The 26,038-nt window shown below is 42.9% G+C and overlaps 1 protein-coding gene across 2 annotated transcripts in view; it reads left to right on the forward strand.

Annotated features, from left to right (window-relative positions):
- Positions 1–26,038, forward strand: part of LOC139551297 (lysine-specific demethylase 4A-like) — a 42,491-nt gene that overhangs the window by 10,019 nt on the left and 6,434 nt on the right. The window contains exons 9-21 of one of the 2 annotated variants that reach the window (XM_071362793.1): positions 1,035–1,258; positions 1,404–1,576; positions 2,029–2,693; positions 2,928–3,216; positions 7,211–7,389; positions 7,628–7,847; positions 8,828–8,904; positions 10,580–10,635; positions 12,633–12,741; positions 13,812–14,000; positions 18,803–18,973; positions 24,465–24,584; positions 25,070–25,162. In XM_071362793.1, coding sequence (XP_071218894.1) covers positions 1,035–1,258; positions 1,404–1,576; positions 2,029–2,693; positions 2,928–3,216; positions 7,211–7,389; positions 7,628–7,847; positions 8,828–8,904; positions 10,580–10,635; positions 12,633–12,741; positions 13,812–14,000; positions 18,803–18,973; positions 24,465–24,584; positions 25,070–25,162 — 2,565 coding nt within the window. The remainder of the gene's footprint in view (positions 1–1,034; positions 1,259–1,403; positions 1,577–2,028; positions 2,694–2,927; positions 3,217–7,210; positions 7,390–7,627; positions 7,848–8,827; positions 8,905–10,579; positions 10,636–12,632; positions 12,742–13,811; positions 14,001–18,802; positions 18,974–24,464; positions 24,585–25,069; positions 25,163–26,038) is intronic. The other variant, XM_071362794.1, reaches the window with a different exon arrangement.

Genomic DNA, 26,038 nt, shown 5'->3' on the forward strand with positions numbered 1-26,038 from the left:
TATCTCTGTGCATTCAAATTGCCATCAATAAAATACAATTGTGTTCGTCGTACATAGCTTAGTTTGTGCAGAAATTCTTCGGTTGTGCAAACCCAGAGTTCCATTAGCTGTCCAGGTGGCTGGTCTCAGATGGTCCCGCATGTGAAGAAGCCGGATGTTGAGGTCCTGGGCTGGCGTGTGAGTCTGGTTGGACATACTGTCAAATTCTCTAAAATGAAGTTGGAGGTAGTTTATGGTAGAGAAATTAACATGAAATTCTCTGGCAACAGTTCTGGTGGACATCTCTGCAGTCAGCATGCCAATGGCACGCTCCCTAAAAATTTGAGACGTCTGTGGCGTTGTGTTGCGTGACAAAACTGCACATTTTAGAGTGGTCTTTTATTGTCCCCCAGCTTGTTGATATGCCGCACCTGTCAGGTGGATGGATAATCTTGGCAAAGGATAAATCCTCAATAACAGGGATGTAAAATTAAAAAAATATGCACCAAATTTGAGAGAAATTTGCTTTTTGGTGCATATGGAAAATGTCCGGGATCTTTTATTTCAACTCAGGAAAAATGTGACTAACACTTTACATTTGATATTTTTTGCTCAATATAGTTTTTACGGGTGTTTGACGCTGGTGGACAAAAAGTAAAAGGCTTAAGAATGAGTGTCCGACATGTTATGAGGAAATGGGATGCGGGGGAGGGGGGAGATTTGTTTTGAATGCAGCCTAGTGCTGTTGCAATTCCCCTACCTTCCACATAGGGGAGCCATTCTGAGATTCTACATGTAGCACTTTTAAACAACCATGTACATTAATATCATTATCAAGGACTGCTATAGTAGTAACATTGTGGCATATATATATATATATATATATATATATAGTAAATGAGGAAAACTGGGAAAAGACAGAGTTTTATCAGACAGTATTGATAATAAAAGGACTATCAGACTGACTAGTTTTACTTTAGTGTTTTTTTTAACCTTCATTCTTTGGGGGCATGATTACTTCCCTAGCACTTATAGTTCCTTCCTCTTGCCTCCAGTGTTCGTGCAGGAAGGACATGGTGAAGATCTCCATGGACCTGTTTGTGAAGAAGTACCAGGCGGAACGCTACGAGCAGTGGCTGGCGGGTCGGGACACGGGGTCCATTGACCACTCACGACCCACCCCAGAGGCCAAGGAGTTCCTGGGGGAGGAGGAGGGGAAGGACTGCATCTCCCATGAGCCCTGTGTGGAGGAGCTCAACACGGAGGGGGAGAGAAAGAGGTCAGAAGAGATCTGTTCATTTTTATGTTGGTCGAGCAGATTTTTTTGTTTTTTTGTTTTACGTTATATGGATTTAAATTCCCATTCTTCTAAAATGCTTGACATGAAAAACAAATGAACTTTTTAATGTTTTGTGGCCCATCAGCCCCACACAGAGGATAGGGACCAAGAGGCACCGAGTGTGTCTGGATGTACCTGACGAGGTGGTCCCTAAAGATGAAGAAGAGGAAGAGGAGTATGGGAAGAAAGCCAGACTAGGCCTCACCACTCAGGGCACGGGAGCAGAGGAGTGCAAAGATACAGGGAACCTCACTGACCGTAAGGCTGTGCTTTTCTACCTCATCACTTCATTTCACAATGTACAACTTGTGCAATTATATGAAACCTCCACACAGATTATGTATGGTATGATACTTTTTCATGTTACCTCTGATTTTACTAATGTATCATGTCAGTGCCTCTGGAGGCTTGTGTACAAATCCCACCACCAAATGTTAAATTGTTTGAATCTAGGCCTCTTTTTTGTGTTTGTATTAGGGCAATTCTCCTGTAGCGGAATTTCACTGAGACTGTTAAAATTAGTCCTTGTGAATAGAGTTCTATGGTTTGTTAAACTTTGAAAGCAATGGTTTTTGTTTGGTATACATTTTTTAAAGTGACAAATGAGATTATTGTAGTAAATAGATCGGCATCACTGATTCTCAATAGGACTCTGATACTTGGAAATGCTATCTCCATTGCTTCTCCTTATACACATGTTTGTATTTCAGTCACCTTGAGGAACCTCCCTAATGTAAAGACAGACCCAATGCAGGGCAACAGCAGCAGAAACACTACTCCGCAAAAAGTCACCATCCCCTCCACCAGCAATCATGCGGCGGCCATTTTGGCTCAACCCCAGTCGCACAGAAACGGGCACCTTCCAGTAGTGGCTCCTCCAGCCAGGACTGGCCCCTCCACCCAGCCGATCAGAAAGCTAGGGGTGGCCAGCCTGCTCTTTCATAAGACCCAGAGCCCTAAGGAGGCCCTGCAGGTCCACAGCTACGCCCGTGAGAACCAGCAGCAGATTCACCACACCCACCTCCATGTGCACAGTTACGCCAGGGAACACCTGCCACGGCACCTCCAACCTCACCTCCAACTCAAGGCCAAGCCCCAGGCCCAAGTCAAGGCCGAGCAGCAGGAGTCCCACGTCCCATCTACCAAAGGAGAGCAGAACCAGGCCGACGCACAGATTCCCTGTAAGGGAGAACCGGTTGAAACCAAAGCCCAGACCCAAGGCCTCGGTAAGTGGCGGCAGCATCCTGGCGAGGCCCAGGCTTGGGAGGAGAGGTCCGAAGCCAGGTCCCCTAGCAGTCCAGAGCCTGTCCAGACCCAAGCACACACCAAGGCAGCCAAGAGGGTCGAGGCGGAGGTCCGAAGGGACAGGCGGAAGGTTTGTTTGCCCTCTTTCATGGCGTTATCTTTTTTGAAGTTATTACTGTTTGGTTATAAGTTAGTAGTGTAGTTTGTGATGATAGTTGAGAGTGATATTAAGAGGTGAATATGTTAAAAATGAAAATGTGACATGGATGTTTCCACACTTGCCATACAGCAGAAAATGTAATTAGATGTGGATCGACACGAGCCAGCTGATGGCTACTCATCCTCTTCCCCTCTCTTTCCACAGCAATGTCTTTCCCCTGTGCAGGCGGAGGTAACTTTAATGAAGCAGACAAACGTACGTCCAAGTAAGCCGACGATCTTACGTCCAAGTAAGCTGACAAACTTAAGTCCAAGTAAGCAGACGGATTCAAGTTCAAGTAAGCAGACGGATTCAAGTTCAAGTAAGGAGACGGATTCCAGTCAGAGTAAGCAGACGGAATGCAAGAGCATGAAGAGCAAACCGCATCCTCTCCTCCGCAAACTGTCCAAACAGCACCCACTACTCAGGCCCAGGGAAAGCTCCAGTGATGACGGTGAGTACCTGGATGTATTGCCGTCATGGACTTTTACAACAAGCAACCATTTGCAGGGCTCGATATTAACTCGGGGACAAGTAAACAAAATTGACGGACAAGACTATAGATGAAGTTTTTTTAAATGCACACATCACAATATTTATTTTTATTTTTTATTTTACCGTTATTTTACCAGGTAAGTTGACTGAGAACACGTTCTCATTTGCAGCAACGACCTGGGGAATAGTTACAGGGGAGAGGAGGGGGATGAATGAGCCAATTGTAAACTGGGGATTATTAGGTGACCGTGATGGTTGAGGGCCAGATTGGGAATTTAGCCAGGACACCGGGGTTAACACCCCTACTCTTACGATAAGTGCCATGGGATCTTTAATGACCTCAGAGAGTCAGGACACCCGTTTAACGTCCCATCCGAAAGACGGCACCCTACACAGAGCAGTGTCCCCAATCACTGCCCTGGGGCATTGGGATCTTTGTTTAGACCAGAGGAAAGAGTGCCTCCTACTGGCCCTCCAATACCACTTCCAGCAGCACCTGGTCTCCCATCCAGGGACTGACCAGGACCAACCCTGCTTAGCTTCAGAAGCAAGCCAGCAGTGGTATGCAGGGTGGTATGCCACTCCTGCATTGTCTTGGCTGTATGCTTTGGATTGTTGTTCTGTTGGAAGGTGAACCTTCGCCCCAGTCTGGGGTTCTGAGTGCTCTGGAGCAGGTTTTCATCAAGAATCTCTCTGTACTTTGCTCTGTTCATCTTTGCCTTGATTCTGACTAGTCTCCCAGTCCCTGCCACTGAAAAACATCCCCACAGCATGATGCTGCCACCACCATGGTTCACCATAGGGATGGTGCCAGGTTTCCTCCAGACGTGACGCTTGGCATTCAGTCCAAAGAGTTTATTATTGGTTTCATCAGACCAGAGAATCTGGCAGCCAGCTCTAGGAAGAGTCTTGGTGGTTCCAAACTTCTTCCATTTTTAAGAATGATGGAGGCCACTGTGTTCTTGGGAAACGTCAATGCTGCAGAAATGTTTTGGTACCCTTCCCCAGATCTGTGCCCCGACACAATCCTGTCTCGGAGCTCTACGGATATTCCTTCAACCTCATGGCTTGGTTTTTTCTCTGACATGCACTGTCAACTGTGGAACCTTTTATATAGACAGACAGGTGTGTGCCTTTGCAAATCATGTCCAATCATTTGAGTTTACCACAGGTGGACTCCAATCAAGTTGTAGAAATATCTCAAGGATGATCAATGGAAACAGGATGTACCTGAGCTGAATATTTATGTAAATAAGGTTTTTTGTTTAATACATTTGCAACTTCTTTTCGCTTTGTCATTATTGGGTATTGTGTGTAGATTGCTAATGGGAAAAAATATATATATATTTTAGAATAGGGCTGTAACGTAACACTGTGGAAAAAGTCAAGGGGTCTGAATACTTTCCAAAGGCACTATATATATCAATGCTTTATTCGATGGCTGCGAATCTGCCATATAAATATTATAAGCTCCGGTAATATGGATAGCTTAACTATTGAAGCAATAGGCAAGTTCGTTTTGCATGGCCTAGTGCCCCGGGTGGGTGAAGATTTCTTTTAGGATCAATGGAATGGTGTAAAATGAGCGCACCGGGGTCATTCAAAATGAATTTGCCTAAACATTAGTGATCAAAACCATTCATCTTGGGGGGAGAATAAATGGTTGTATTTTTTTTTTATACAGAAACTGTAACTTGACATTATGTTAATTTGCAGGGGGAAATAAGTGGGGGCGCAAAAGCAAACATTTACACCCCCTATTTTAATTTGTTCCATGGCTCAGGCAGCCAAGTTAAGTAGACCAGACCCAGCTGCTATTGCATTGGTGTCTATGGGAGACCCACCCTGTTAATTAGACTGGAACTGACAAATTGGAAAAGGTCAAGGGGTCTGAGTACATTCCGAATGCGCTGTACTTGAGGCACGGTTCGTTCAGATTTAATGGTCACAAGACCGGAGAGTGAAGGACAGTGCCTGCTGCGCACCGCACACTTCCCCCATCTCACAACACAGGGCACTTCCCCCATCTCACAACACAGGGCACTTCCCCCATCTCACAACACAGGGCACTTCCCCCATCTCACAACACAGGGCACTTCCCCCATCTCACAACACAGGGCACTTCCCCCATCTCACAACACAGGGCACTCCCCCCATCTCACAACACAGGGCTTGAATCTGAGCGGAGGCCGTCAGCATTTTGAAACTATTTAACCATAAACGTACAGTTGAAGTCGGAAGTTTACATACACCTTAGCCAAATACATTTAAACTCAGTTTTTCACAATTCCTGACATTTAATCCTAGTAAAAATACCCTGTCTTAGGTCAGTTAGGATCACCACTTTATTTTTAAAATTTGGCATGTCAGAATAATAGTAGAGTGGTTTTAGAGTGATTTATACTTTTATTTCTTTCATCACATTCCCAGTGGGTCAGAAGTTTACATACACTCAATTAGTATTTGGTAGCATTGCCTTTTAAATTGTGTAACTTGGGTCAAACGTTTCAGGTAGCCTTCCACAAGCTTCCCATAATAAGTTGGGTGAATTTTGGCCCATTCCTCCTGACAGAGCTGGTGTAACTGAGTCAGGTTTGTAGGCCTCCTAGCTCGCACACGCTTTTTCAGTTCTGCCCAAAAAAAATCTATAGGATTGAGGTCAGGGCTTTGTGATGGCCACTCCAATACCTTGACTTTGTTGTCCTTAAGCCATTTGTTCCACAACTTTGGAAGTATGCTTGGGGTCATTGTCCATTTGGAAGACCCATTTGCGCCCAAGCTTTAACTTCCTGACTGATGTCTTGAGATGATGCTTCAATATATCCACTTAATTTTCCTCCCTCATGATGCCATCTATTTTGTGAAGTGCACCAGTCCCTCCTGCAGCAAAGCACCCCCACAACATGATGCTTCCACCCCCGTGCTTCACGATTGGGATGGTGTTCTTTGGCTTGCAAGCCTCCCCCTTTTTCCTCCAAACATAACGATGGCCATTAATGGCCAAACAGTTCTATTTTTGTTACGTCAGACTAGAGGACATTTCTCCAAAATGTACGATCTTTGTCCCCATGTGCAGTTGCAAACCGTAGTCTGGCTTTTTTATGGCAGTTTTGGAGCATTGGCTTCTTCCTTGCTGAGCGGCCTTTCAGGTTATGTCGATATAGGACTCGTTTTACTGTGGATATAGATACTTTTGTACCGGTTTCCTCCAGCATCTTCACAAGGTCCTTTGCTGTTGTTCTGGGATTGATTTGCACTTTTGGCACCAACGTACGTTCATCTCTAGGAGACAGAAGACGTTTCCTTCCTGAGCGGTATGACGGCTGCGTGGTCCCATGGTGTTTATACTTGCGTACTATTGTTTGTACAGATGAACGTGGTACCTTTTTTAGGCGTTTCAAAATTGCTCCCAAGGATGAGCCAGACTTGTGGAGGTCTACAATTAATTTTTTCTGAGGTCTTGGCTGATTTCTTTTGATTTTCCCATGATGTCAAGCAAAGAGGCACTGTGTTTGAAGGTAGGCCTTGAAATACATCCACAGGTACACCTCCAATTGACTCAAATGATATAAATTAGCCTAGCTTCTAAAACCATTACATCAATTACAGTCAACTTAGTGTATGTAAACTTCTGACCCACTGGAATTGTGATAGAGTGAAATAATCTGTCTGTAAACAATTGTTGGGAAAATTACTTGTGTCATGCACAGAATGGTTACAGACAATTTTTTCCATATGACTTGAGCTTTTGGGCAAGTAAAAAATATTTTCTACTTGTCAGAAGGATAAGTGGCAAAAAAAAACGAATCTCAAGCCCTGATTTCAACGCAAGTTCTGTACACATTCAGAGTGTTCGAACAGAGCCCTGCTCTTTGCTTCTCCTTTCACTTAACCTCCCTCGTTCATCTCTCTCACTCTGTTTCTTTCTCTCTCCCTATTATTCTCTCCTACAGATGAGCTGTATGTGAATATGGAGGATGAACCAGAGGAGACGGAGGAGTGGGCCAAGCCCCTGGCCCAGCTGTGGCAGAGTAGACCCTACAACCCCCAGGCGGAGAGGGAATACAACAAACTCATGGGCCTGCAGGCCCCCTACTGCTCCATCTGCCTGCTTTTCCACACATATGACCAGGTAAGAACTCCATTGTCTTGCTCGAACTACAGTTCAGCTGTTGTTCATAGGCACCCAAACAATGTTTTTATTTGACTGATAACGTAAAACATAATAATGAGGTCCAAAAAATGTTGTTTTTTACCATTTTGATTTCCTGAAACCATTCAGCTAACAAGTCCCGGTCAGCGTAATAACAATCATATAAATGACTATTTAACCCTACTAATACGGGTCTCTTTTCCATCCTCTCCGACAGTCGGAGTCTAGCGGCAACCCCAGCTACACTCTAAAAGGCCGGCGAGGGGGCAGACAGAGGTCCAAGCCCCTGATCCCAGAGATGTGTTTCAGCACCACCAATGACAAAACCAACAACAGCAGCGATAGCGGCGTGGGCCAACTTTCCACCCCTCACCTGGAGGAGGACGGTACCAGCCTCCTGGTCAGCTGCTCCCAGTGCTGTGTCCGCGTTCACGCCAGTGAGTAATCCAGCTTCATTCACCATCTCCATGTTTTACAGCCTGTTAGATTGAGCATTTATTTCATTAGTAATTGATTGTAGTGTTGTAGGCTACGCTTTCAATGAATTCTAGTTCATTTACACCGGGTTCTTAGACACCACGTTTTTCATTGATAACGAATGTTTTGCTCTTGCTGAATCCCAGTTAATTCATGCCAGCAGTCCGTTTAACACTACTGTTTAGTATGGGATGCCGTTTGGGTCTTTGCGTGTCAAAAAGGATAAATGTCAAGTAACACTTTTACGTCAAATAACAACGTTCTATTATACAAGGTTGTGTGTGCTGAATTTGCACGTGCAAGCCTGTTTTTATAAATTTGGGGTATTTTAGATGACATCTAGCAAGAGAACTATAGCTACTGAAAACAGATTGTCGTTCTGCTATGTTTTTGGGGAAAAACATTGTTTGCATCCATCAGCTAGCTAGCTTTTTTTATGACAGCTGTCCCAGAGCTTGGGGAGGTTTGTCTGCGCTCGTGCGGCAGCGACAGGTGCGCTAGACACAACTTTACAAGCGTCATAGCTTACATATCGGTGAATTGCTGTGACATATGAAATACGAGTGATAGTGTAATCAATGTGTAATAACTACGTAAAAAAATGAATGGTCCTGATTGGTCAACAAGCTTATTTGACACGTCAAATACTGTTGTTTGACATATATTTTTTGCCATGCTAAGACCCAAACGGCAAGCCATAGTTTAGAGGCCAGTGCACGTGTTTGATGTAATCAATGATATGCCCTCAGGGAAAATCCAGTTAATTCCAGAGTTCAGAATTTACAATTACTAACAAGCGTTCCAAAATCTACATAAATAATAAACGATTAAACAATAATTTGCACTTTCGTCAATGGATTTACCGTACTAATAAATGATGTGACAAGCCACCTCTTTAAATCGGAAAGTGGCCTCTAAATGTTTTTCCTGTCCCCCACAGGTTGCTATGGAGTTTCTGCAGACCAAGTGTCAGATGAGTGGATGTGTGCCCGCTGTGAGGCCAACGCTTTAACTGAGGTCAGTAGTACTGCAATCAAGTACAGCTGAAGCCATATCACTAGCCCCACTACACGATCTTAGCACCTACTTTATACGCTAACTCCATACAGTATGATGCAGGGCTGGCTCCCTTGCGAAAGAGACGTTGCTAAAGTATGTTTAAAATAAAGGTTAAATAAATACTGACAATTAGGTTGGATAAGAGATATGTTGTCGCTAAGCTCATATACATGAAACTCCTTCATAGATTCTAAGAACTAGACCTAAGCTAATTGAAGAAAGCTGACAAAGTATAGCATCAAATCACATTTAACTGGATGTTAACTCTTGCTCATACACATGCGAATCATTCATAGGTTGAACATCTATGCCTTGGAAAAAGAGAGGATCTATGTTTACAAGTCACTCTACTCCCTGACTGTATTAAGAAAAGAGTGTTAGGTTGAATGTAATTTCACAAATTTCTGATTAAGGTTCTGATATTTGACACGTCACTCAGTTTCACCCTGGGATTACATGTGAACAGGCGCCAGAGTTGAAATGCACAACATAATAACAAACCGTTACATCATTCCTTGTTTTGGGTAGAGCAGGCCAAATCGAATTTCAGAGTACTCCCCAGGAGTTGTATTACGTAGTGTGGCAGCCAGTCCACAGGGTGGCGCAGCGCCCCATCTACATTCTTTGGGGAGAACCCTGGATTTAACCTCATTAAATTTGCTGACCCCATGTTGGATAGTTCAATTCCTATCCAATATGGGGTCTCGCACGCCAAGTCATGAATCTTAGTATGGGTGTGTGGTTCTTGATTATTGGACTATTTAGTGAAACGTATTTCTGCCTCAGAATAAAAGTACTTGTCAAGCTGTGAAATATGTCCATTTTGGATGAAGTCCCAACTTGTTATAACCAAGCTTAACCGCTAGAGGGCAGTGTTTTTACATTCTGGCTTTTGTCTCTGTGTACCCAATGCATTTAAGCAAAGCCAGGAGCAGAATCGCTGATCTTAGTCACATGAGTAATTAGTTGGAATGTAAGGTGATTTTATAGGTCAGTGATTTTTGCGCAGTCCTGGCTGCAAGTTAGGCAATCTCAAACCCGCACAAATGACAGAAGGTCTCACTTATGTTCAAGTACTTGTCTCTGGCAACCCAAGAGTTAGCTTCCTGGGTCCATAAAAGTCACCCATTACAAGATAGTCTCTGCCAGGCAGCACAGCAAGGACTTTAAATAGCAGTACTCTGGCCAGCTTTGTTTGCAAAAAGATATTGCCATAGAGAACGTGGAGAAATTGTTTTTTTATTTTTTTATTTTTAATAAAGAGTACATTCTGGTAATGACTTGAAGGAATTTAAGTCAGTAAGTAACTGGCTGGCACCACGTTGCATGAAATGGGGATGTTTTAATGAATCCCAAATAAACACAAGTGATATTTTTATTTATTTAACTAGGCAAGTCAGTTAAGAACAAATTATTATTTACAATGAAGGCCTACCCCGGCCAAACACTAACCCGGACGACGCTGGGCAAATTGTGCCACCCTATTATCAGGCAAATTACTATGTAATTAAAATTTTACTATGACATTTTTCTATGTACTGTAAATACTAAGCAAAGGGCTGTAAAATCATGTGTAACCAAAATGTGATGTTTAACACTAGGTCAGTCATCTGTGTGTCTTTCTCTCCCTCAGGACTGCTGCCTGTGTTCACTGCGAGGGGGAGCTCTACAGAGAGCCAACAACGACAAGTGAGTAGTGCAGCGATTTGAGGAGCTACCCATTTAATGGAAGGCATCCAGGCTAAATGCATGTAGTTAAACACAACGCTACAACCACTCTAGTCTGCAGCCAGTGGTCTCACTTTACTCTACCCGCTGCAGCTAGGACACTTCAGTAAAGGTAAAAGGCAGGGAATGCCTGCAGACCAAGCTAGCTTTCGCCTCTGTCTAGTCAAGTGTCTGGTCAATTAGTCTAAAGAAGGCCAGTTTTATTGCTTCTTTAATCAGTACAACAGTTTGCAAAATGGTTTTCTAATGATCGATTAGCCTTTTCAAACGATAAACTTGGATTAGCTAACACAACGTGCCATTGGAACACAGGAGTGATGGTTGCTGATAATGGGCATAAAAACTCAGCCGTTTCCAGCTACAATAGTAATTTACAACATTAACAATGTGTACACTGTATTTCTGATCAATTTGATGTTATTTTAATGGACAACAAATGTGCTTTTCTTTAAATAACAATGAAATTTCTAAGTGACCCCAAACCTTTGAACGGTAGTCTAGATAGAGTTATTAAAGTGAATATGCGTAGTTAATAACAGAGAGAAGCAGCAGTGTAAAAGGGGGGGGGGCAATGCAAATAGTCTGGGTAGCCATTTGATTAGATGTTCAGGAGTCTTATGTCTTGGGGGTAGAAGCTGTTTAGATTTCTCTTGGACCTAGACTTGACGCTCCGGTACTGCTTGCCTTGCGGTAGCAAGCAGTGTATGACTAGGGTGGCTGGAGTCTTTGACAATTTGTAGGGCCTTCCTCTGACACCGCCTGGTATAGAGGTCCTGGATGGCAGCAAGCTTGGCCCCGGTGATGTACTGGGCTGTATGCACTACCCTCTGTAGTGTCTTGCGGTCGGAGGCCGAGCAGTTGCCATACCAGGCAGTGACGCAACCCGTCAGGATGTTCTCGATGGTGCAAATTGGAGTGGGTCTAGGGTTTCTGGGTCGGTTGTCATTTAGGCAGGTTACCTTAGTGTTCTTGGTCACAGGGACTATGGTGGTCTGCTTGAAACATGTTGGTATTACAGACTCAGACAGGGAGAGGTTGAAAATGTCAGTGAAGACACTTGCCAGTTGGTCAGCGCATGCTCGGAGTACACGTCCTGGTAATCCGTCTGGCCCTGCAGCCTTGTGAATGTTGACCTGTAAAAAGGTCTTACTCACATCGGCTGCGGAGAGCGTGATCACACAGTCGTCCGGAACAGCTGATGCTCTCATTTCAGTGTTACTTGCATCGAAGCAAGCATAGAAGTAATTTAGCTCGTCTGGTAGGCTCGTGTCACTGGGCAGCTCTTGGCTGTGCTTCCCTTTGTAGTCAGTAATAGTTTGCAAGCCCTGCCACATCCAACGAGCGTCAGAGCCGGTGTAATACGATTCGATCTTAGTCCTGTATTAACGCTTTGCCTGTTTGATGGTTCGTCGGCGGGCATAGCGGGATTTCTTATAAGCTTCTGGGTTAGAGTCCCACTCCTTGAAAGCGGCAGCTCTATCCTTTATCTCAGTGCGGATGTTTCCTGTAATCCATGGCTTCTGGTTGGGGTATGTACGTACAGTCACTGTGGGGACGACGTCATTGATGCACTTATTGATAAAGCCAGTGACTGATGTAGTGTACTCCTCAATGCCATCGGAAGAATCCCGGAATATATTCCAGTCTGTGCTAGCAAAACAGTCCTGTAGCTTAGCATTAGCATGAGGGAGATGTCCTATATCTTGTAGCATTACAAGATCTAATATGATTTTTTGTTGTTGTCTAGACTACATGTGACGCAAACGTTTTTGTATTTATACAAATAAATATGTTTAATGTAGCCGAGCCATACTGATAGTTATTAATAACGTTTCTACGTTGTCGTTTCCTTGAATGGTGGAATGAAGGCCCAGTAAAAATCCTCAGTGGATACTCTCCCCTGCTGTATCACACACATACTCTGTGTTTGATGTGCTCTCCTGTTTCCTGTGACACAGGTGGGTGCATGTGCTGTGTGCGCTCGCGGTCCTGGAGGCGCGCTTCGTGAACATCACCCTCCGCAATCCCGTGGATCTCAGCTACATCCCTCTGGCCAGGTTCCAACTGGTGAGCTACCATTCCACCACAGCCACAGTCAAGACCACAACAGGACCCAAACATGGTCAAGGTTACTTCTACGTGACAGATGTGTATCAACTTCCTGTCCTTTCGGTTTCGGTGTTGAGTCATTTGACACATTTTTTTTTTTCAGCTGTTGAGAGATACAGAATTCAAGTTCCCTATAGACCGTCTGTTGTGAGTTTAGGACTACTTGTTTTCCTTATTATGAGCGTAGTACACTCTGTTCTTTCTGTTTTTCCCCCCAAGTATTCTTCATTAGCCCAGCACCTATGTTTTTAAGGATGTACATATGACCACAAACTCTTACATTTTTCATACTAAAATCATACTTCCGCCATGTTGTAAGGTCAGTCTCTTTTTCATGGCTTTCACTTCTCACTCTGGTCCTGACCCCTTCTGTATGGTTCCTTTGTTTGTCCATGTTAGTCTACAGTGCGTCCTCTCTCTCGCCTCCTTTTGAAAAAGGTCAACGGTAATCGAAGAGAGCCGGCGAGGAGAGGGAACTTGAATGAAAGTATGCTTGTATGAAATGTCCCTCCTTCTCCACTCGTGCATCATCAAGCAAATTTGATTTACAGGGGTGTTGCCCCAAATAAATGTGTAAAGTGCTAAAAACAAATTTAGTTGTGCAAGACATTTTTAAAGATCAAATGTTTTTAAACGTAGGATAAACATAAGTATCCTCTATGAAAGATGGCTATCAAGGCGGGGAGGACACTCTTCCGTTTGCCTACTAACTAATTGACATCTCTTTGACCACTTATCACAGAGGACGGGCTTTTGTCCAGATGAGAAAACTGGGAATGACAGAAAATGTGGCACCTGGGAGTTTGAAACAGTGAGAAAGAAGACATTGTAATTTTCTCAATGCCCATGTCTCCTTCCACCCCCCCCCCCCCCCCCCACACACTTTGTCCCACTCTCCCTCTGACCCTCCTCTCACTTCTCTCTTTCTACTCCTCCGACTGCTGTTCCTCTTCTCCTTTTCCAACTCCCGCTGCTCCTTCTCTCCCTCCCTCTCCTCCATCTCCCTCCTCCCTATCCCCCACCCGCAGAAGTGTTTCTACTGTAAGCGGCGGGTGAAGAGGGACGTGGGCTGTTGTGTGCAGTGTTCCCATGGCCGCTGCATCACCGCCGTCCACCCCACCTGCGCCCAGGCTGCTGGCCAGCTCATGCAGCCTGACGACTGGCCCTTCATCGTCCACGTCACCTGCTACAGGCACAAGTCACCCGTCCTGCCGGAGGTAGCTATTACAGGGGAGGGGTTCATGTAGTGCAAACACATGATGCTACACTTTTGGGGCATTACATATTTCTAGAGGGTTATATAAGAGTTTTCTAACTCTTAAAAAAAGATATATCACAGCAATTATTCCTACACGTAGGTTTACCTCTGCATATTGAGTTTGTTGCCATTTTCTATTGCCTCCACAATCAAGTACCTTCAGAAAGTATTCCTACACCTTGACTTTTTCCACATTTTGGTACAGCCTGAATTTAAAATTGATTAAATTGAGAATTTGTCACAGACGTATACACAATACCCCATAATGTCAGTGGAATTATTTATTTAGACATTTTTTGAGTCAATAAGTGTTCAACCCCTTTGTTATTGCAAGCCTAAATAAGTTAAGGAGTCCAAATTTGCTTAACAAGTCACATAATAGGTTGGATGGACTACAGTTATCTGTAAGTACAGATTCAACCACAAAGGCCAGGGAGGTTTTCCAATGCCTCGCAAAGAAGGGCACCTATTGGTTGATGGGTAAAAAAAACTGAAATAAAGCATACATCGAATGTCCGTTTGAGCATGGTAAATGTATTAATTACACTTTGGATGGTGTATTAATTACACTTTGGATGGTGTATCAATACACCCAGTCGCTACAACGATACAGGTGTTCTTCCCAACTCAGTTGCCGGAGAGGAAGGAAACCTCTCAGGGATTTCACCATGAGGCCAATGGTGACTTTCATACAGTTAGTTTAATAGATGTGATAGGAGAACTGAGGATGGGTCAACAACATTGTAGTTAATCCACAATACTAACCTAAATGACAGAGTGAAAAGAAGGAAGCCAGTACAGAATACAAATATTCCAAAACATGCAACTTGTTTACAGTAAGTTACTAAATCGTTATGTTAGGGGCAAATCCAATTACCACTTCATATTTTCAAGCATGATGGGGGCTGCATCATGTTATGGGTATGCTTGTCATTGGCAAGGACTATGTTTTTTGGGCTGATAAAAATAAATGAATATAGCTAAGCACTGGTAAAATCATAGAGGGAAAACCTGGTTCAGTCTGCTTTCCAACAGACACTGGCAGACAAATTCACTTTTCAGCAGGACAATAACCTAAAAGACAAGGCCAAATATACACTACAGTTGCTTACCAAGACAACACTGAATTTTGGCTTAATTCAGCTTGAAAATCTATTGCAAGACTTGAAAATGGCCGTCTAGCAATGATCAGCAACCAACTTGACAGAGCTTGAAGAATTGTAAAAAGAAAAATGTGCAAATATTCTGCTCTCCAGGTGTGGAAACTCTTATTAAAGACATACCCAAAAAGACTCACAGCTGTAATCGATGCCAACAGTGATTCTAACATCTGTGACTCCAGGACGTGAATACGTACAGTGGGGAGAACAAGTATTTGATACACTGCCGATTTTGCAGGTTTTCCTACTTACAAAGCATGTAGAGGTCTGTAATTTTTATCATAGGTACACTTCAACTGTGAGAGACGGAATCTAAAACAAAAATCCAGAAAATCACATTGTATGATTTTTAAGTAATTAATTTGCATTTTATTGCATGACATAAGTATTTGATACATCAGAAAAGCAGAACTTAATATTTGGTACAGAAACCTTTGTTTGCAATTACAGAGATCATACGTTTCCTGTAGTTCTTGACCAGGTTTGCACACACTGCAGCAGGGATTTTGGCCCACTCCTCCATACAGACCTTCTCCAGATCCTTCAGGTTTCGGGGCTGTCGCTGGGCAATACGGACTTTCAGCTCCCTCCAAAGATTTTCTATTGGGTTCAGGTCTGGAGACTGGCTAGGCCACTCCAAGACCTTGAGATGCTTCTTACAGAGCCACTCCTTAGTTGCCCTGGCTGTGTGTTTCGGGCCGTTGTCTTGCTGGAAGACCCAGCCACGACCCATCTTCAATGCTCTTACTGAGGGAAGGAGGTTGTTGGCCAAGATCTCGCGATACATGGCCCCATCCATCCTCCCCTCAATACGGTGCAGTCGTCCTGTCCCCTTTGCAGAAAAGCATCCCCAAAGAATGATGTTTCCACCTCCATGCTTCACGGTTGGGATGGTGTTCTTAGAGTTGTACTCATCCTTCTTCTTCCTCCAAACACGGCGAGTGGAGTTTAGACCAAAAAGCTCTATTTTTGTCTCATCAGACCACATGATCTTCTCCCATTCCTCCTCTGGATCATCCAGATGGTCATTGGCAAACTTCAGACGGGCCTGGACATGCGCTGGCTTGAGCAGGGGGACCTTGCGTGCGCTGCAGGATTTTAATCCATGACGGCGTAGTGTGTTACTAATGGTTTTCTTTGAGACTGTGGTCCCAGCTCTCTTCAGGTCATTGACCAGGTCCTGCCGTGTAGTTCTGGGCTGATCCCTCACCTTCCTCATGATCATTGATGCCCCACGAGGTGAGATCTTGCATGGAGCCCCAGACCGAGGGTGATTGACCGTCAACTTCAACTTCTTCCATTTTCTAATAATTGCGCCAACAGTTGTTGCCTTCTCACCAAGCTGCTTGCCTATTGTCCTGTAGTCCATCCCAGCCTTGTGCAGGTCTACAATTTTATCCCTGATGTCCTTACACAGCTCTCTGGTCTTGGCCATTGTGGAGAGGTTGGAGTCTGTTTGATTGAGTGTGTGGACAGGTGTCTTTTATACAGGTAACGAGTTCAAACAGGTGCAGTTAATACAGGTAATGAGTGGAGAACAGGAGGGCTTCTTAAAGAAAAACTAACAGGTCTGTGAGAGCCGGAATTCTTACTGGTTGGTAGGTGATCAAATACTTATGTCATGCAATAAAATGCAAATAATTTCCTTAAAAATCATACAATGTGATTTTCTGGATTTTTGTTTTAGATTCCGTCTCTCACAGTTGAAGTGTACCTATGATAAAAATTACAGACCTCTACATGCTTTGTAAGTATTAAAACCTGCAAAATCGGCAGTGTATCAAATACTTGTTCTCCCCACTGTATGTAAATTAGGTGTTTCTGTATTTCATTTTCAATAAATGTGAAAACATTTTGAAAAACATGTTTTGACTTCGTCGTTATGGGGTATTGTGTGTGTGTGTGTGTAGATGGGCGGAGAATAAATATATATTTTGAATTCAGGCTGTAACACTACAAAATGTGGAATAAGTCAAGGGGTATGAATACTTTCTGAAGACACTATGTTGTTTGCACAGCAGACAATACCTGCAGCTTAGTTTTCAGGTTGAAAGCCAGTTTGAAACTAGACGAAACAAATCAAAACACACTTCCCTAATGAAATGCCCATCTAAATGATGTGCAACAACAACAAACTCCAAACCAGAGACCATGTGACCATATAGAAACATCCAATCCCTTACAGTGAGACCTAGAATGCCTGCAAGCAGGTACAGACACTTTGACATGATGAAGAAAGAATTCTCTGACTCTTGGAACCTGTGTGTTTACACGTTTATTATATGTCAGCCACCTTATGTGAAGTGTTGTTGTGAGCATTGCATGAGTGAGTCCAAACAAGTTTCAGATACAATCGGTGGCATACACACATCTGGTCTGCAGTTTTTTTGTTTGTGTGTGTGGGTTAGCCTGTCATTCATTCTCAGCTCGGGTAGAGTTCTGTGGTTTGTTTACAGTCGTATAGCCTAGGCCATCGGTTTAATCGTCTATGCTCAGTGCTGTAACACAACACTATTCAATTCAGTACAACTTTATTTATCCCCTCGGGCCATTACAAAAGGTAAGTCAGGTTACAAATATTAATAGAGTATACAGAAAACACTTTCAGAATCCCATACGTTATACAGATATCACAATGTGTGTATGTGTTCTGTATAAAAAGCTGTATCTCCGGACGGTTTATGTTTCTTTTATACTAATACTCCTGTATTGGCGACGGTTGGAGCGAAGATCAACGCCTCAGCTCTGCTGGTTGTCTCTGTGCCTTTGGCTGTTCTGATGTAGTCAGTCAGTGCAGCGGGCTGCACCCAATTCCCCCCCAAGGAGCTGAAGGCTCTGGCTTTTGTCGAAGCTCAGCCTCAGTGCTTTATTTCGCTAATCGGGCAAGATTTGATTGTTGTAAAATAAGACATGAGTGCGGACACAGGACTGATGTTCAATGAAATGCAAATCAATGTTCTCTGAATGTTTTTTCTTAACTGACGGCTCATGCATTTTAATACCTTTTTGTTGAGTTAACTTAAAAAGATGTTTAACATGAAGAGAATTTCACCGCTACTGAAATTACTTTTACCTTCACATTTATTTATTCTTACCAAGTGTCTTAATTGTAAATATTTGTTTTTAATCTCTTCGCTCAATATGGCAGCAAGATTTTTTTATAAACAGTTAACCGGCTTATGCATTTTCTAGTTTTCAATATTTTAGCTGAGTTAACTTTAAAAGCAGAGCCATATATTTTGAAATTATATAATTTAAATATACGGCTCTGTTTTAAAAGTAGAAAACAGTTAAACAATAACAAAGCAGATGCTTTTACGAGGCCACCTTCAAATGTATTTATGCTTGCCAGATGGCATATTCATTTATTGGAAATATACAACGTGTCTTATCTTTATGGTCATCTGTTTATGGTGCTAGGGAAAGGGTGTGTGTGTCTTCCGCGTTTAACCAAATCCGTCTGAATCAGAAAGCTGCGGGGGGGGGAGCTGCCTTAATCCACATCTATGTCATCGGTGCCGGGGAGCAGTTTTTGTTGGGGGCTAATGGCCTTGCTATTTGGAGTGGGGTGTGTGATTTTTATTGTCCTCTTATCTCCTAGCGCAATAAGGCGGCCATGCGAGAGCTAGAGGTGGGCCAGAATGTTATTTGTAAGCACAAAAATGGCCGCTACTACCAGTGTGAGGTGCTGGAGCTGACCATCGCCACCTTCTACGAGGTCGTCTTCGACGACGGCTCCTACAGCGACAACCTCTTCCCAGAGGACATTGAGGTGAGGAAGCGTCACCTGTATCGTTGGTTGCTGGCATCATAAAATGCTATCTGGAGTAGAGGTCGACCGATTCTGATTTTTCAACACCGATACCGATTATTGGAGGGCCTAACAAAAGCCGATACCGAATTATTTTATTTATTTTTTAAAGATTTATTTGTAATAATGACAATTACAACAATACTGAATGAAGACTTATTTTAACTTAATATAATGCATCAATAAAATCAATTTAGCCTCAAATAAATAATGAAACATGTTCAATTTGGTTTAAATAATGCAAAAACAAAGTGTTGGAGAAGAAAGTAAAAGTGCAATATGTGCCATGTGTCGTGTCTTTGACTATGCCAGATTGATTGCTATGACATGCTATTCTATAAAATCATTTCTCCGGTATTAATATTACCTGATTGAACTAATCATGTAAATATTAATTAACTAGAGAGGGACACCACGAAAGAATATTTATAGAGCTGTTATCTTTCGAATAAACTCTTAAAGATTTTGTAATATTTTACTAAATAACAGTCACATTAATCATCATTTTATTCAGTCTCATCTGAAAGTTGTAAGTCCTTGATTGTCTGCAAGAATCCTGGCTAACAAGTTGAATCAGCAATACAAAATTGGGTTTAATTATTTATTTACTAAATACCTAACTAATCACACAGAATCACACATATACAATTAAATCATAACTTGATCACAAATTACGTCATACAGAAAACGTCCCTAGCGGGCGGAATAGATATGACAGTTTGTTACACAAAGGGAAGGGGCGGGATTTTAGTGAAAGAGCGGGAGATTCGGAACATAGGCGAGCTGTGCTCTCGTAAATATCGTATCTTATGCATTCTAAATTACCGCCCATTTAAGAAAGAAAATGCAATACATATTTACTCTGAGCTGCGCTTCGGTAGGTTGGTGGTAGATGGAAGGCCGTATCGACGACCCGAGTCCTCTGTCCTTTGGAGGATGTCTCTGGTCTCTGGTAGTCACGGGATACTTCGTAGTACCGTTGTGTGTGGAAGACGGGATACTCGGACGGTCCTTCCTAACCTGCGTTTGTAGCAGCTGTTGCCAACTCAACGGCTAGGAGATATCACTTCTGTAGTGAACACGAGTTCAAAGTTCATACCATTCGCAATCAAAGTCCATGCTGATGTTGGCTTCATCTAAAGTGATTATCTGAACCATTCTGACACTGGATCGTCATCCTAGCATACCCGGAACAGGATGTTACATTTTTGTCACTGGCTTTATATAGTGGAGGTAGAGGGGTGTGTCTGAAAAGTTTCTAACCCACACCTCTTCACAGGGGCGGGCCACTGTGAGCAGAGGAAAACTTATGAAAGCACAGATCTCTTATTTGGAAGCTAAAATTACATTTCATCTCTTCACAAATAATCTCATATTCAAACATTTGAATTAAACAACAATTCCATGTGAATCCGATACCTCTGACGTTTAGACTTTTCACAGTAGAGTTTGTCATTCTATCATTGATGAGAATGTGTCAGAGGGCAACCGAACTGACATAATATACCTTAAGTACCACCGCATATGTTCAGTTGGTTGGATTACCAGAATATAGTTCATTTCCCCCCAACTTCTGATGTTACCCAGAATCTCTATGTTAACCCATGGGTTTCCTTATGTCACATCAGTTATAGTGGGGAGAGAGAAAAAGGGGGAAAGAGGTATTTATGACTGTCGTAAACCTACCCCCACCCCAACGTCATGACACATGTAAGAAAGCTAACGTTTAAATTCCTTGCTCAACATGAGAACATATGAAAGCTGGTTGTTCCTTTTAACATGAGTCTTCAATATTCCCAGGTAAGAAGTTTTAGGTTGTAGTTATTATAGGACTATTTATCTCTATACGATTTGTATTTCATATACCTTTGACTATTAGATGTTCTTATAGGCACTTTAGTATTGCCAGTGTAACAGTATAGCTTCCATCCCTCTCCTCGCCGCTACCTGGGCTCGAACCAGGAACACATCGACAACAGCCACCCTCGAAGCAGCGTTACCCATGCAGAGCAAGGAGAACAACTACTCCCAAGTCTCAGAGCGAGTGACGTTTGAAACGCTATTAGCACGCACCCCGCTAACTAGCTAGCCATTTCACATCGGTTACACCAGCCTAATCTCGGGAGTTGATAGGCTTGAATTCATAAACAGCAGAGATGCTGGCAAAACGCACGAAAGTGCTGTTTGAATGAATGCTTATGCTTTTGCTGAATGAATGAATGCTTGTTGCCCACCATCGCTCAGTCAGACTGCTCTATCAAATCATAGACTTAATTATAACATAACACACAGAAATACGAGCCGTAGGTCATTAATATGGTCGAATTCGGGAACTATCATCTCAAAAACATTTGTTCTTTCAGTGAAATACGGAATCGTTCCGTATTTTATCTAACGGGTGGCATCCATCAGTCTAAATATTCCTGTTACATTGCACAACCTTCAATGTTATGTCATAATTACGTAAAATTCTGGCAAATTAGTTTGCAATGAGCCAGGCGGTCCAAACTGTTGCATATACCCTGACTCTGCGTGCAATTAACGCAAGAGAAAATACACAATTTCACCTGGTTAATATTGCCTGTTAACCTGGATTTCTTTTAGCTAAATATGCAGGTTTAAAAAATATATACTTCTGTGTATTGATTTTAAGAAAGGAATTGATGTTTATGGTTAGGTACACGTTGGAGCAACGACAGTCATTTTTCGCGAATGCGCACTGCATCGATTATATGCAACGCAGGACACGCTAGATAAACTAGTAATATCATCAACCATGTGTAGTTATAACTAGTGATTATGATTGATTGATTGATTGATAGTTTTTTATAAGATAAGTATAATGCTAGCTGGCAACTTACCTTGGCTTCTTACTGCATTCGCGTAACAGGCGGGCTCCTCGTGAGGCAGGTGGTTAGAGCGTTGGACTAGTTAACCGAAAGGTTGCAAGATTGAATCCCTGAACTGACAAGGTAAAAATCTGTCATTCTGCCCCTGAACAAGCCAGTTAACCCACCGTTCCTAGGCCGTCATTGAAAATAAGAATGTGTTCTTAACTGACTTGCCTAGTTAAATAAAGGTGTAAAAAATCGGCAAAATCGGCGTCCAAAATTACCGATTTCCGATTGTTATGAAAACTTGAAATCGGCCCTAATTAATCGGACATTCCGATTTAATCGGTCGACGTCTAATCTGGAGGTGTTGACAAAGAGCAAAAGACAAATTTTTCGTTGTTCGCTGTAACAAATGGACTGTAAAGTTTTATTGAATAAAAAAAAAATATATATATATATATATACAGTGGGGAGAACAAGTATTTGATACACTGACGATTTTGCAGGTTTTCCTACTTACAAAGCATGTAGAGGTCTGTAATTTTTATCATAGGTACACTTCAACTGTGAGAGAAGGAATCTAAAACAAAAATCCAGAAAATCACATTGTATGATTTTTAAGTAATTAATTGGCATTTTATTGCATGACATAAGTATTTGATACATCAGAAAAGCAGAACTTAATATTTGGTACAGAAACCTTAGTTTGCAATTACAGAGATCATACGTTTCCTGTAGTTCTTGACCAGGTTTGCACACACTGCAGCAGGGATTTTGGCCCACTCCTCCATACAGACCTTCTCCAGATCCTTCAGGTTTCGGGGCTGTCGCTGGGCAATACGGACTTTCGGCTCCCTCCAAAGATTTTCTATTGGGTTCAGGTCTGGAGACTGGCTAGGCCACTCCAGGACCTTGAGATGCTTCTTACGGAGCCACTCCTTAGTTGCCCTGGCTGTGTGTTTCGGGTCGTTGTCATGCTGGAAGACCCAGCCACGACCCATCTTCAATGCTCTTACTGAGGGAAGGAGGTTGTTGGTCAAGATCTCGCGATACATGGCCCCATCCATCCTCTCCTCAATACGGTGCAGTTGTCCTGTCCCCTTTGCAGAAAAGCATCCCCAAAGAATGATGTTTCCACCTCCATGCTTCACGGTTGGGATGGTGTTCTTGGGGTTGTACTCATCCTTCTTCTTCCTCCAAACACAGCGAGTGGAGTTTAGACCAAAAAGCTCTATTTTTGTCTCATCAGACCACATGACCTTCTCCCATTCCTCCTCTGGATCATCCAGATGGTCATTGGCAAACTTCAGACGGGCCTGGACATGCGCTGGCTTGAGCAGGGGGACCTTGCGTGCGCTGCAGGATTTTAATCCATGACGGCGTAGTGTGTTACTAATGGTTTTCTTTGAGACTGTGGTCCCAGCTCTCTTCAGGTCATTGACCAGGTCCTGCCGTGTAGTTCTGGGCTGATCCCTCACATTCCTCATGATCATTGATGCCCCACGAGGTGAGATCTTGCATGGAGCCCCAGCCTGAGGGTGATTGACCGTCATCTTGAACTTCTTCCATTTTCTAATAATTGTGCCAACAGTTGTTGCCTTCTCACCAAGCTGCTTGCCTATTGTCCTGTAGCCCATCCCAGCCTTGTACAGGTCTACAATTTATCCCTGATGTCCTTACACAGCTCTCTGGTCTTGGCCATTGTGGAGAGGTTGGAGTCTGTTTGATTGAGTGTGTGGACAGGTGTCTTTTATACAGGTAACGAGTTCAAACAGGTGCAGTTAATACAGGTAATGAGTGGAGAACAGGAGGGCTTCTTAAAGAAAAACTAACAGGTCTGTGAGAGCCGGAATTCTTACTGGTTGGTAGGTGATCAAATACTTATGTCATGCAATAAAATGCAAATTAATTACTTAAAAATCATACAATGTGATTTTCTGGATTTTTGTTTTAGATTCCGTCTCTCACAGTTGAAGTGTACCTATGATAAAAATGACAGACCTCTACATGCTTTGTAAGTAGGAAAACCTGCAAAATCGGCAGTGTATCAAATACTTGTTCTCCCCACTGTATATGCTTAACAAGCTGCAGTCGCCATGGCAACAAATGTGACACAGTTTCTACTGTAACTCTACCTTTCTCAATGTCATTGTATTACAAGGAGGAGCCCTAATGCAGCAGTGCCAATAGATCAATCTGTTTTTATTAGTGCAAGCTGTAGGCTACTGTGGTATGGCAAAAACAGTGGTAGTATTAATCATAGAAATTCACCAATCCTAAAAAGTGGAAACAAATCAATCCATTTGGGCTGTTGGCTATATTGACATGCTTTAATGGTCCAGACAGGTATACTACAAAGCAGAATCATTGAGTTAGCCAGCTATCTTGCTTAAATGTTTTTGAAATATAATTTTTTAAATGGGCATGGTCTCATTGACTCAACAACTAAAACTCGTATCTATGTTTAGCTTTCCTTAACAAACAAGAAAATCAATAATTATCTGGTTGTTCAGCAAAGTTAGCTAGCTGACTCATTGATCCTGCTTTTTAGTTTTACCCCTCTGGTGTATTTAACCATATGACCTATATGATGAGCCTGTCTTATGGTTTGGTTTCAGAATCGGGACTGCGTGAAGCTGGGCCCGCCAACAGTGGGCGACGTAGTGCAGGTGCGCTGGACCGACAACCTGCTTTACGGGGCCAAGTTTGTCGCGTCGCACTCCATCCCTATGTACCAGGTAATAGGGACCACATTAACTTGCCTCGCCTCAACCACGTTCATCAGATTTACGGGGTTTAAGGTTTTACAGGGAAAGCATGGGTTGTAATAAGGGTAGCAAGTATAGGTGTTCTAATAACACATCAAACACAGATGTGGTCCACAGTTTCAAGCTCTATAGCAGGGCTCTCCAACCCTGTTGCTGTAGAGTTACTGTCCTGTAGGTTTTCACTCCAGCCCTAATCTAGCGCACCTGATTCTAATAATTGGCTGGTTGTTAAGCTGAATTAGGTTCGTTACAACTGGGGTCGGAGTGAAAACCTCAAGGAGGGTAACGCTCCAGAAACAGGGTTGTTTTCTTCTTTAATGTAAACATTTTGTTTATTCTTGCTATTCTTTTCACATACAAATTCACATATTTTACATGCACTTCATACAGAACACATGCATTAAAAAAAATGATATTGTTGTGCGACGTCATCATTGTTTTGTGTGCTGACTCAGATGGAGTTTGAGGACGGGTCGTCGCTGTCTGCTAAGAGGGAAGAAGTCTACAGTCTAGACGAGGAGCTGCCCAAACGAGTCAAGTCCCGAATGGTGAGACGCGCCTCTCCCAATGTTCCTTTATACAAACTGATTTATATCAGATTAGGTCATATGAAATGAGATCACAAATCATCAATTTATCAAAGGAATATTGGATCCGGTCCATGTTTATAATACCCATCTACAGTACCAGTCAAAAGTTTGGACACACCTACTCATTCAAGGGTTGTTTTTTTGTGTGACTATTTTGTGTGACTAAACAAATCAAAATATATATTTTATTTTAGATTCTTCAAAGTAGCCACCTTTTGCCTTGATGACAGCTTTGCACACTCTTGGCATTCTCTCAACCAGCTTCATGAGGAATGCTTTTCCAACCGTCTTAAAGGAGTTCCCAAATATGCTGAGCACTTGTTGGCTGCTTTTCCTTCACTCTGCGGTCCAACTCATCCCAAACGATCTCAATTGGGTTGAGGTCGGGTGATTGTGGAGGCCAGGTGATCTGATGCAGCACTCATCACTCTCCTTGGTCAAATAGCTCTTACACAACCTGGAGTTGTGTTGGGTCATTGTCCTGTTGAAAAACAAATGATAGTCACACTAAGCGCAAACCAGATGGGATGGCGTATCACTGCAGAATGCTGTGGTAGCGATGATGGTTAAGTGTGCCTTGAATTCTAAATAAATCAGACTGTGTCACCAGCAAAGCACCATCACACCTCCTCCATGCTTCACGGTGGGAACTCCACATGCAGAGATCATCCGTTCACCTACTCTGCGTCTCACAAAGACCAAAAACCTCAAATTTGGACTCATCAGACCAAAGGACAGATTTCCATCGGTCTAAAGTCCATTGCTCGTGTTTCTTGGCCCAAGCAAGTCTCTTCTTATTATTGGTGTCCTTTAGGAGTGGTTTCTTTGCAGCAA

The sequence above is a fragment of the Salvelinus alpinus genome, chromosome 23, assembly GCF_045679555.1.
Source record: "Salvelinus alpinus chromosome 23, SLU_Salpinus.1, whole genome shotgun sequence".
Taxonomy (NCBI): Eukaryota; Metazoa; Chordata; class Actinopteri; order Salmoniformes; family Salmonidae; genus Salvelinus; species Salvelinus alpinus.